This window comes from Micromesistius poutassou (assembly GCF_964030765.1).
Source record: "Micromesistius poutassou genome assembly, chromosome: 9".
Classification (NCBI taxonomy): Eukaryota; Metazoa; Chordata; class Actinopteri; order Gadiformes; family Gadidae; genus Micromesistius; species Micromesistius poutassou.
Window position 1 is genome coordinate 3018491 of NC_140279.1, and position 12394 is coordinate 3030884.

The window sequence follows — 12394 nt, forward strand, 5'->3', positions numbered from 1 at the left end:
AGAAAACAAAGCTAGACAGTAGTTAGCTTTTAATGCCAATTAAACATTTATATTTCGATTTTATTCTGACCTGCACCTCAAAACGACCCTCATAACAATAAATACACAAGTTGTATGCAAGTATCCAATCCAGCTCTTGATAACCATGAATTGGTTCCTCTTAATAAGTATGGAAGTTGTTTTTATCGCTAAAGCTGCACGTCTCTTGAGTTATGTGACTTTGGGTCAAGCTTTTACTGGCGATAAGAGGTTGTGGGGAGCACTCCATCAGCTCAGCAATAGCATTCTCCTCTGGTATATTGACTCTTTGAGTGGCTGGGGAGTATGACCTCGGCTGCTCCCTGGTCGCCTGTGAATAATAGGACCAGGTGGTTGACGCTGAGCCGATAGAAGACGTCTCCGAGGCTGGAAAGTCTGGCCCAAATTCCTCTGCATACATGGAAGTCTCTGGCGCGTTGAAAGAGTGAAAGTCTGCAGAGGCGGAGCGAGGCAGGCGAGGTTCGTGGAGGTTCAGTTTGGACACCAGTGGTTTGCCCACCGTGACGCTTTGCATTTCCTGGACCTCCTCGTCCATGTTTGAGTAGCGGTAATGAAGACACACGGTAAACGTGAGCTCTTTCTATGAGGACGAAATGAAGCAAAAATGTTGATAACATGCACATCCGTACGCCATTTACACCTTTTAGGAAAGGCTTTTATCCAAAGCAACTTAAATGTCATTAAGAAGCAAGTAGGAGTAAGGCATCTTGCTCAAGGAGGCCCGCATAGGCTGTGGACATTGGGAATCGAACCCGGAACCTGTCAGCCGGGAGTCAATACCCCATAGCCACTACTACCCCATCCAGACCCTGTCTGCTTACATGCCTCTGAAACTTAACAAATTGCACTTCTCATGTCGATTTTCATTCATTCATTGTCTGAAAGTAGAATATGCCCTATTCATGGCGGATCTCCTCTGACCTTGAGTCTCTGTAAGCTCTTCAGTCGTGTGTACAGGCCTGGGCTTTGCGCTGAAGGCAGACTTTCCATGATTGGAAGTAAACTTCCGGCTTCCAAGATACTCTCCTGATTACTCTTCTTTAGATCAAGGTCCACACCCTGCCATGAAGGTTTTGTGTGAAGACATATGATCATTTCAAATTGCACTATATCACAATATCACAATCAACCCCTTTATCAAGGTTATCACATTTATGCTCTGTATTTCATAGAGCACTGCAAAATAAGCAATCCGGCTAAAAGTGCGATACATCGCAACTACTAGGCTTTTATATAGCATGGTTATATATAAACATCAATCTATTGCAATGATTTAAATTTACTTTAAGAGTGGTTACACCTCTTTAATTTGCAATTTAAGTGATAACAGCACCAGGACACAACGTCATAAATATATGCAGAACCTTTAGAACTCTCAATTCTAGTCGGTATGAAATATGAACAAACCTCGTCTGGGAAATCAATGAGCTCAGCAGAACAGGACACAATTTCCTTAGGTTTCTCCAAGATCCGTGTGTAGATGATCATGATGTTGGAGAACTCTGCAGCAAAGCCAATCTGTACCTGGACTCCACACTCAAAGTGCAGCTTGCGACTTTTTGGCAGAACTATATAGAGTGCAGAGACATGACATGAAATCCTGAATCACACATTTCTGATTCATTGATCCAGCAGTCTATGTTATAGCAGAACTCCTGGGGGGAGACAGCACAGAGCCTGGGCTGGAAACCAAGATCCGCAACAGGTGGAGTTACGCCTTGTTTTCTTGTTTTGTTACTGAGATATCCTACCTATATCTATCTGCATTGAAAAAGACCAGAATATCTCTGTGTTCACATAGCGTACCATGTGCGATGGCCCACTGGAGGTTGCGTGCCGAGTGGTCTGTGGAGCTCTCCGTGCTTTGGATGCGGTCTGTGAGAGCACGGCGCTCTGAGAGGTTACTCCGGAGCTCCAGGGCCTGTATTCCTCGCATCAGTTCACACCGACCCATATCTAGCGGAGGTTAGTGAGCACACGTAGGCACAAGCAGGACAGTCAGACAGGATGTTCTGGTGGGGGGTACAGGATGGAGCGGTTTGCATGTTAGGGTGTTCTCTCAGCTCAGATATTCAGGGTTTGAACCCTAATGTCTTCAGTCGACTAGGTAGGGATCCCCGAGCAAGATGCCTAACCCTTATCTGCTCATGAATGACCCGCCAAAACTACACATACAGAATATCCAGTCACTTTGGATAAAAAGTGTTGGTTGTATGAATAAATAATTAGTGAATATAACTGGAGCACTAGGATAGTTGCAAATTGTTTTTTGAATGTCATGATACCTTCTGCCACTCTGTCTAGCATCACAGTGACCTTCTCGTCTTCACAGAGACGCAGCTTGAGGAAATTTATGAAGATGCCGTTATTGAGGTCGTCTTTCTTCACTTCGTATGCTTCTGCATCGACACACCTAAATATCAACAGCCAAGTGTGAGAGAGAGGCCCTGGGAGACACAGTCATATGATGTATATAGATTGTTATTAGTCGTTATGGTTGAAATTCTTCTAAACTATAAAATTATACAAAAAAAATAGCATCAAGAAACTTACGTAGCATAGCCAAACACTATATTTGCCGTCACCTTTAACGGCCCAGAATGTGGGATCACATCATCATTTGGATTTCTAAGCAGAGAAAGAACACAAAGTCAGTAAGTATTTTCTCCCATCACAAACTTAAATACATTTTCAAAGTAAATGCAGAAACTAAATCAACTATAACTCAAAGCCCTAGCCTTCCTTTTACCTTTTGCGACACATATCCAACAGAAAGACATTAAGTCCGGTCTCTCTCTCTTGCATCCTGTGAAGGACACTCTGCACACACAGACAGTGATCAGAGGTATACGACGCTGGGGCGTCGATGGGAACCATGAAGCTGTTGCCATAGTTCTCATAACCATGGCCGGCAAAGTACAGCAGGCCTGCAAACAGGCAGATAGAAGGGAAAATGTTAAAGTTAAAGTTTTTTAAGTTGAATTTCAGTGGAATGGGCCAGAACTGCAAAATAGTGTAGCAAGCAGCAAAGGTGTTTGAGGCCCAGTATTTGAGGCACTGGGTTAAATCATCTTTGTCTGATGTATCCAAATTCAAAGAATTCAAGTCACCTTTGATAAAGAAAACGTTGGCTTGGACTTTGACCCATGAATTTTACCCACAAGACATTTCCCCCTAACGGCTGACAGACTGACCGTAGACTCCCTTGTCAAGCAGCAAGAGGAATTCTGTAACTGCACTGTTCATCTCCTGCCAGTTGAGGTCCAGCAGGGACACCACCTTGAAGTCTAGTTGCCTGAGCAGGTTGGCCAATTCATGAACATCGGCCATGGGTGCAGAGAGCTGGGTGTGGTGAGTGTAGTTCATGTTGCCAATCAAGAGAGCAACTTTGTCTGTGGCTGTGGTGAGGACAACAGGGGAAGGAGTCGTTACATCACCATGCGTGGTGGATGATAAGACATATGGGTATTTTGAAGAGCACCATTGAGGTCCAACCAAAACCAAATGATCCCTTGCAGCATATTGTAACCTTGACAGAACCATGCAAACCCTATAGCTGATTTGATAGACTTACAGATTAAACTGTATATGTATACTGGTAAGACTTGTCTGCATACTCACCATATAAACGGTCTTTGGGCCTAATAGGTCTGGTGTGGGGCACTGCAGGGAATATAAAGTAGACACACTGCCATTGCTACACCGATGCTACAAAACAATTAGTACCAAAATGAGGAAGTAGAAAGAAAAGATTACCTGCGTCAACTTCTGTCCAGGAGCCATCAGTCACAAAGCTTGGTCCTATGAAATGGAAACATATTAACATGTGTCACATTGGATTACCTATTAAAGGCAAACTTTGATAGTAATATAATTGTTACCGATGTGAATTTGGACTGGGTTGCTCCACGTCTCATGGAATAGGTTGTACACTTTGCAGCTGTATTGACCTCTATGTGTTGTGGTCACTGCAGGGATCTGTTGAAACATTATAGCTTAGATGCTAAAATACAGCTTTAGAAGAAGATATTAAGGTAGCCCTTGAAATACCATTTCAGTTATAAATAGGTTATATATATCAACCATAGATTATACAAAATAACCAAAATGTACTATTATCTTCCCCTACTTAGTAGTTTGGTTTGTACAACCAAAGGCAGCCAACCAGCAAATCAAAAACAAGTAGGGTACCCTGCAAGTAGGGTGGTTCGTTAACTTCCTCCACCCCTCCCTGCTGCTTAGAAAGCATTCAAGCGTTTAGACCAGCCTTTCAAAAACAACCCACCCTGAGCACACTGCCCTTCTGCTGCTCCATGGCATTCATATTATGGTACCAGTGAAACTGGGCCGGGGGGTTGGCCTCCGCAAGGCACTCCAGGAACAGAGAGTCCCCCTCGGTCACGGTCTGGGACTGGGGCTGACGGGTGATACACAGACCGCTCTTCGACCCCGGGAAAAGAGTACTACTGCAGCCTGGCAGAATAACAGTCACAACAGTCAGAGAGTGAAATCTTTTGAGAGTGAAATCATAGTCAATGACTATGTAAAGTATAGGTGGGAGTCTAGGGTAGAAGAAAGAATAGTGAAGTGAAGAGAGAGACTAGCGTCAAATTGAGAAGAGAAGAGCCGTTTATTAAACATACCTGGACTTGAAAATTCAGAGCGACCCAATTGAATGTGAGCCCACTGTGAGAAGGTGCAGTTGTCTCCATGGTTCACTCTACAGATATAGTGGCCCTGGTGGACTGGGCCCAGGGGACAGAGGACCAGGTCCACTGCACTCCCAGTCCCCCCCAATATCTAAAACACACCATGGAATGCATTCGATTTAGCATTATTCAGGTCCCAACAAGATCATAGAATGGCAGGATATTACCCTGCTGCACAAAGAAGCTAATCCCTTTTTTAAACATATAGATATTTTTCATTTGTTACAGCTGACCTTGAATTTATGATTTTATTAAAGTACAATGCAAGTTATGTTAAATGCAGGTTGTGCAAGTGGCACAGAGATCCACATCTCCACACTATTAATCATTCCCACCTGGCCCTTGTTAGTTCATTAATCAATGTTGTGGTATTTCCCTTATAAAGTTCACCTCAGGCACCAGCACCCTGCAGTCTGAGTTTGTATCCATATCAATAGTTTAATCTCGAGAGCCCCGGATGTTATTTAGTTGTTTTCTGTAATTAAATGTTGATGGTTGTCTTATGTTATTGACTGCTGCTGCCTACCTTGGCGATGGCACAAGAATTTTGTATCTTAAAGATTATTAAAGATGCTTAAATAAAGGTAAAAAACAAGTAATACACAAACAAGTAATAAATCACAGTTGAGGCCATATTGTTAGCTCTGTATGATTGTATCCTTGCCTGGTCTTTAAATAAACACCCACACCATCCCCTTTGTATGCTGAGACTGGAGTATGGGATTACAGGGAGATTTTTAACAAAAAACGGAGCACTGACCTGCTCTTTTCCTCTGAACCACTGGTAGCTGAGGCCTGCTGGTCCAGCTGCCCTACAGGTGAGGACCACCCTGCCTCCCTCTAAAGCCTGCTGAGACTGAGGCTGGACGGTGATATGAATGTGTTCCATCACTGCAATACACACACACACACACACACACACACCCTTGTCACGAATTTGTGAAGCTACTTTGTGGTTGGCTTTTATATACACCGCTTCCATCCTCCCATCCACTTTTGATATGACAAAAAAGACTGAATCAATGAATAGACGGCTGTGTACCCGTGGCAGTCAGGTACTGGACTGCATGCTGGTTGTCCATCTTCTTCAGACAGCCAAGCAGGAAGGCCAGGGAACAGGAGCGGTCGGCCAGCCTGGCCAGGAGGTAGCGAGCTGGGCTACCAGTCGGGCTCAGTACCTGTACTGAGCAGCTTGTCAGCTCATTCTCACTGCGGACCACAGAAAATAATTGCATAAATCCTGTTTACTACATTCAAATCAAACAAGACATGGGGATTCATATGATAAATAAAAAATGATTTGATTAGGTTTATAATATTAACATAATATTACGTTATAATTCAAATATTAGAAGTACTTATATTATATTATTCTTTACCTGCAGCGGATTTGAGGATGCTCATTTACAATGTTTGCCAGTTGTCTCCATCCACGAGTGGAGTTGTCCAACATCTCACCCAGCCTGCTGAGAGCATCTTCACTTAGAGTCCCCAGGTTTCTGCTCCAGTCTCCCATCTCTCTTCCACTCAATCCCTTCGCCAAAGTGATGAATCTCTGTATGAGTCAGAGGCTCTTGGGTACCAGTGGCGCTCTTCATCCTTTGATTGACAGTGACGACATGCAACAGTAGACACATTGTTGCAACTCATGTCACTTGTTGTTGAAAGTGTGGAAATGGTTGACCATCGTGCGAGCTCACTTAGTGGTAGTGGTACAAGAAGGCAAGTGTTGCTTGAAAGCAGTTTTATTTATAGATAATCCCCATGGATATGAGACATTCATCAGACTACATGTGAAACCTCCTTGAGCATGACAAACTTATCGAAATTAAGTTATTTATTTTGTGTAGGCTATTAAGTATTATTTTACATCATGAATGAGTATATTCATTACTGATACTGATTAGCTGTTCCAATCCCAGCTCATTCTCAACACTGACAGGGTCTGACCGTAACCCTAGGTTGCAATTAGCAAATGCATTGCTAGGCTAAATGTCTGCACCTGCAGCACATGTCTTGTACCTGACGTCAGAGGAGACGGAAGTATGAATTTATTTCATTTATTTTTTTGCAATTGTAAGTAGACTAGCCCTATGCGGTTAATATTGACACCAGGTAATTCCAGAGATTACCTCATAAGAAACTACGTTGGGCGTTAATTAAATAAATTGGCAGGCTTATAATTGAGTGACAAGTAGGGCTAAATATGTTATCGTACTCCGAGCATACGCATAAGTACTACATGCTGACATTAATTATGCAACCAGACGAGTCCATCTGCGGAATTTATTTCAGTAGACTTTAGCCCGAGGCATTTAGCCCGGTCGCATTAAAAAGAAAGTGCTACATAGTTGAAAGAGAAAGTACATTTGACAACGGGGGAGGGTTGTACTTACTTTTACCGTTTAAAACAATTAAGAGCATATCTGTAATACACACTATCCCGACAATGCTATTCTGTCAATAAAGACAATTTAACTCACCAAGTTCGCCAGTAATATCGGTCCTGGTCCAGTTTCACACAAAAGCAAAAGTTAATGTTTACTTCATGCTACTCTGGTGGGACATTGCCTTAGGCATAGCACTTCTCATTTCGTTTCGTTTCCTCAAATATGCCATGCCGATCATCTACGCGTGTTTATTTGCATCTACTTTTTGCCCTACCTAACAGGATTTCTGCACATAGTACATAACCACCAACCCACAGCGGACGCATGTCCCACACACAGGTTTTCAGTCACAAAATTGGAGTAGCAGTCACAGAAGTTCATTTTTAATAAGTCAATCAAACGTTTCGTATCTTATGTCCAATACATAATTATGTATGAGAGGGGGGGGGGGGGGGGGGGGGGGGGGGGGGAAAGAGGCTGCAAAACAGAAAAAAATTGTACAAAATAACAAAGAAAGTAATTGTATCCAAATTCTACTTGGTTTGAAAGATTAGTGAAATGTGCATCTTCTGAAGTCTAAAAGAAAACAATTACAAGGTATAAGTCACAGGAGAGAAACCTATAACTTCTTCCCTTTATGCAATCTGTTATGGCGCAAAATGCTTTCTTTTCTCAGACGTTTCCAATATTCCCAACTGTCTGGTTCCCGATCGTGCAAATTCGTCACTGGTCCAAGTTTTATCTGGTATAACCTATGACAGACAAAGAAATATATATATATGAGGCGCATAAAACATGTCACATCACATGTATACAGTACACTTCAAATCGTCTGCAAATTATATTGGTGTTGAGATAATGTGTATCTCTTGGGGAACAACCCAGTTTCCTAAATACAAAGTAAATACTGGGCCAAGCAGTGATTTGCTGTGTGGTATTGAGACATGCCTTTGGATTTGTAGTCAACAGTCAAATGGGAAAATGGCTTAACAGAAATGTTCAATTACCACTCTGGGTATTCCTCAGGAGACTTCAGCTTAGGGTCTTCTCCCTGCTTAAAGATGTTGACACCAACAGCATGTGTTGTGAGCCTTTCAGTATCCTTACACACTTCAGGACCTTTCTGTTCCTCTTTCACCATGCCTTTGCCTTTCCCTTTGGCCGCTGGAAGGAGAGGTACAATGCATTAACCTGAATCAATGACACATGACATGGAAATACAGTTTTGGTCTATTCTAATGGTTTACTGTAAGCAGATTACAAAGTAATACATCACAGTGAGATGCAGTTTGGTTAGTCCAAGAATCCCAGGTGGTATTGCATGTCGTTGATATCCCGTAATTTTATATAGATGTCTAAAGCATAAAACAATATAGCCTAAAAACTACATTTCACGGAAATCACGACTTGCAGGCTAATTTGATTGACTCTGGACAATTATGAATCAATCCGTCGCTGTACATCATCGGTGTTCAGGTGAACATGTATGAGACATGTGTTATCACTGCACATTATCTAATTGAAGTACATTGTAAAATCCCTGTACATTCGTAACAGGTAAAGGCATGCATATATGTAATTTCTTACCAACTTTTTTCGCATAACCGCAGACAGGGATTCGGTGAACAACATTATTACTACAAAGCCCCGTTTTTAGGTGGGTTGGAATACACTTAATTAACAAAGCGGTCCTGAACAAACTGTACCCCGACATTTTAAGCGTATTTAAAAACACAGGAGGACACCATGCATTTGTTTGACATTCATTCTTTTTTGCTTCCGGTCTATTCTTTTTTGTGAGTGTGAACATTGTTGTCATTATCATGACCGCCACCTGCTGGACGGGAGACGCACTCCGCACTCCACAACGGAGTGCGTCAGTGAACCATGTCACAGACGCTACGTCCATACTTTTTACAGTCTATGGTTGCATTCGAACTATACAAATCGGATTTGTTTAACTTTTTATTTGATCACATCCCAAACATGTGCAATCTGCCATGGGGTACCTCTGCACAGTGTACGACAATCTAACTCACAACATAACCTCGTTCCCAGGCGTTCTCGTCTCCCTACAGAACGCTTGGTACGGTATGCTGGAAATCTGCGTTATTGGCAAGATAGAGGGCGGGACTTTTAGTTAGAAGTGTTGCGGGGCGAACGAGAGGGAGGGACTTTCAATAGAGTGATATCCGTTTCATCCGATTCCTTATATGTTCGGATATTCCTTTGTAAAACTAGTCCCCAAAACACTATATTTATTCTCCTTTATTGTTGCCATTATTGTCATTTTCTTAATCTTCTCGCTCAAGGGACTGTCAACCGCCGTACATAGCTAATAGGAACGGAGACCGGATATGGCATTGTACTAGACCAGGATAACGCTGCAATGCATGATCCCCTCTCAGGCTCGTCACAACATTAACATGTCCTGTGTTGGTTGTGCTCATATCCGATAGAGGGCGACTATCGCCAATTTTGACATAGTCATAAAAACAAAGCAGAAGAAAAGTGGTGGCCTGGCTAAAGCTTCTCCAACAATGTCTGATGAATACGCCGCCGTTCAGAAAGGATCCCTGAAATTGAAAGGGTTGGGAGATATTTCTAAAGGGAAAAAGTAAGCAACATTTCGTTTACAGCCACATGTATTTCAAAAGAGAATTGCTTAATAGTTAGAGTTTGTCTATCCTGTGATGCTAGCTAGCTCCGCGGAGGTAACGTTAATGCTAAGCTTCATCCTGTTTAAAGTCAGTATACGTTGTCCGCGTAATATTTATTTAGCCAAACGAACAATTAAAGTATTGATTTGAGCTAACTCTAGTACAACAATGTCGGAAACAAACGTATCGTCGGAGTTATCCATGGGAGTGTGCCATGCTTGAAGAACTGCGCTCATAAACATCCATGTCGCGGTCGTCCAGTATGCATTGGCATCAGAACGTTACTCGATACTATGACATGGTTCTCAGGGCAAATATGACGGTAGTCCCTTAAACTAACCATCCATGCCCTGAATTGTCAAAGGTTGTTACCCCTGAAAATGCGGCTGCGTAAGGAGGCCTACCAGACGTTGTCCTCCAGACCTCCATCTAGAAATTTCCAGGGAGGGATCAGACAATTGTCATTTCAAATAGAGAAAACAGCTTCTCGGACATACGTGATGATCAATATAGACACATTACCGATTGTATAACTTTACATTTAGTATTGTTCAAAAACAGTCAGTTCTATAAAGCTAATTTTACCAGTGTAAACTGTGGGACTATTTGATTCCTGATCAATGTTTTGAATCTACCACTAGTATTCATCACGAGGGATCAAGAGTGGGAGCTGGTCTTAATAACTGTCTTAATAACCATAGCTCTGTTTTCCAGGAAGAAGAAGAAGGATAAAGAAAAGAAAAAACGCCTGGAGGAGCAGATTTTGACTAATCAGTATGACGAAGGGGGGGAGACCCAGAAAGGATACGTTGACAAGAGGACACCAGCTCAAATGGCCTTCGATAAGACTCAAGAGAAAAGGGTATGTGGTAGATTCAGGATTTGCTGGGCATATTATTAAAGCTTTAAAATTCTGATGTTATTGGCAACAATTATTATTGTTAATATTTTGGATGAACTTAAACTTACGGGTGAATATAATATACAAATAACAATCATGAAACAGTTTTTGTAAGTTTTAAAAGGGTCAGTCATGTGATGCAACAGAGATGCATGCATTTTACAAATGCAATGACCAACTATAGTGATGTAAGCACATTTTAAACTATCAAAAGATCTGCAGATTGTAAGAGCACTAGATGAATACATGACTCGTTAAGTCCATTAAAGAGTGCGTTAAAGGAACTGTAGGCGATGTGGTCTTTTGGCTAACTTCCTGTCGGTTTTTTGAAGTTAGCACTCCCCTCTCTCCTCCTGACGTCACCACATGCACGCGGGTCTTGCAAGACACCTGTCTCTTTTTCCTGCCACTTTTCTTCTCCTTATTTTCTTTCAGTTTATTTTAATTTGGTGGGTTTGTTATTCTAAGCCGTTCCTGGGCGGTGCTTGAATAGGTAGCTTCGCTTGTTCCGTGATTGTCCGTCAACAGTGAATTCCTACTGCCTGCCTGTGAAGAGAGGACCTCCTATTGGTGGAGTTCTCTCTCCTGATTGGATGACACGGGAGCGGGATACCATAAAATGTGTTCGGTGTTTACTGCAGAACGGAGGGTCTGATAGACCCATGATACTGGCCGAACACTCCGACACTGGCTGTCTAAATATAGAGCTATTTAACATTTATTCTAACAAATAATTATCGCTTACACTGCCTTTTTAATGATCAAAGAGTAGGAAAAATATCGCCAAGTCTGACACCAATTGTAATCTCACTTATTACTTTCTTGAATACTTTTGTTATTATTTTTCATGCATAGATAGAAAATATTGAAGTATGAATGGGGGTGAGGAATATTACAAAATGCACAGGCATTCATAGTTCTTCTGAAGCCTACCTTTTAACCTTTTTTCCCTAAATTATATTTTCAGCAAATGGAAAGGATTCTGAACAAGGCATGCAAAACACATAAACATCGAGTTGAGGTGAGTCTGGAATACTCCTGCCATCTTTCAATAATAACATTGTTATTTTGTAATAATGGTTCAAACAAAATGGAAAAACATTTATAGCTGTTTCTTTTCTCTCTTTCAGGATTTTAATCGCCATCTGGACAATTTGACTGAGCATTATGATATCCCAAAAGTCAGCTGGACCAAATGAAAAGGAGCAGCGGTTGTTGACTTTTATTTTGAAATTCCAATTTGGCTTTCTTCTTTTTTTTTTTTAAACTGTTGTTTGCCTTTTAATGGTATTTACTGTTGTTTCAATGTCTAGTTGATATGTGTTTTCTGGGGTCAAATTTGTCAAACGAAAAGTAAGACCTCTTGGTTTGCCAGGTTGTGCAAATCCTCAATATAAATAAAAGTTTAGACAAAAAGTTTGATAAACAATGTTTTCATTAAGTTGCTGTATTAATAATTATATGTGCATAATGATGGTTCAATAAATGACAACGTCCATGAGATGATGCATTAAGCAAGTGAAAGGTATTTTCTTCAAATAAATTCTTTGTGTTTATGTACATGGCAAACAATTTATTGAACTGAGTAGCCTTCAATCTTGCTCAAAATAATGACCATTTATTACTATCTGGTTACAAATACCATATGGCTTTAGCTTCAAAACTGCTTATGTTTAACTCTAGATACTGGTATTA

The 12394-nt window shown here is 41.4% G+C and overlaps 3 protein-coding genes across 4 annotated transcripts; 1 reads left to right on the forward strand and 2 right to left on the reverse strand.

Moving 5' to 3' along the window:
- Window positions 1-36: 36 nt before the first annotated feature.
- On the reverse strand, window positions 37-7379 carry malt2 (MALT paracaspase 2). Of its 2 annotated transcripts, none has more exons than XM_084473010.1 (17): window positions 7232-7379; window positions 6128-6282; window positions 5791-5957; window positions 5509-5639; window positions 4683-4839; window positions 4325-4512; window positions 3921-4017; window positions 3796-3840; window positions 3661-3702; window positions 3234-3437; window positions 2789-2966; window positions 2593-2667; window positions 2325-2452; window positions 1846-1995; window positions 1447-1607; window positions 961-1098; window positions 37-619 (listed from the first exon to the last, which is right to left on the reverse strand). In XM_084473010.1, the coding sequence occupies exons 2-17, from the start codon at window positions 6262-6264 to the stop codon at window positions 161-163; spliced, it is 2457 nt and encodes an 818-aa protein (XP_084329136.1). In that variant the 5' UTR covers window positions 6265-6282; window positions 7232-7379; the 3' UTR covers window positions 37-160. The 2 variants fall into 2 exon arrangements, with proteins under 2 accessions (XP_084329136.1, XP_084329135.1); XM_084473009.1 differs by having other exon boundaries at window positions 6128-6347.
- A 229-nt stretch (window positions 7380-7608) lies between these two features.
- mrpl54 (mitochondrial ribosomal protein L54) lies at window positions 7609-8915 on the reverse strand. The gene is made up of 3 exons (XM_084472686.1): window positions 8726-8915; window positions 8146-8302; window positions 7609-7890 (listed from the first exon to the last, which is right to left on the reverse strand). The coding sequence occupies exons 1-3, from the start codon at window positions 8850-8852 to the stop codon at window positions 7758-7760; spliced, it is 417 nt and encodes a 138-aa protein (XP_084328812.1). The 5' UTR covers window positions 8853-8915; the 3' UTR covers window positions 7609-7757.
- A 712-nt stretch (window positions 8916-9627) lies between these two features.
- fam32a (family with sequence similarity 32 member A) lies at window positions 9628-12259 on the forward strand. Its single transcript, XM_084473097.1, has 4 exons — window positions 9628-9755; window positions 10513-10660; window positions 11667-11720; window positions 11830-12259. The coding sequence occupies exons 1-4, from the start codon at window positions 9679-9681 to the stop codon at window positions 11896-11898; spliced, it is 348 nt and encodes a 115-aa protein (XP_084329223.1). The 5' UTR covers window positions 9628-9678; the 3' UTR covers window positions 11899-12259.
- Window positions 12260-12394: the final 135 nt, after the last annotated feature.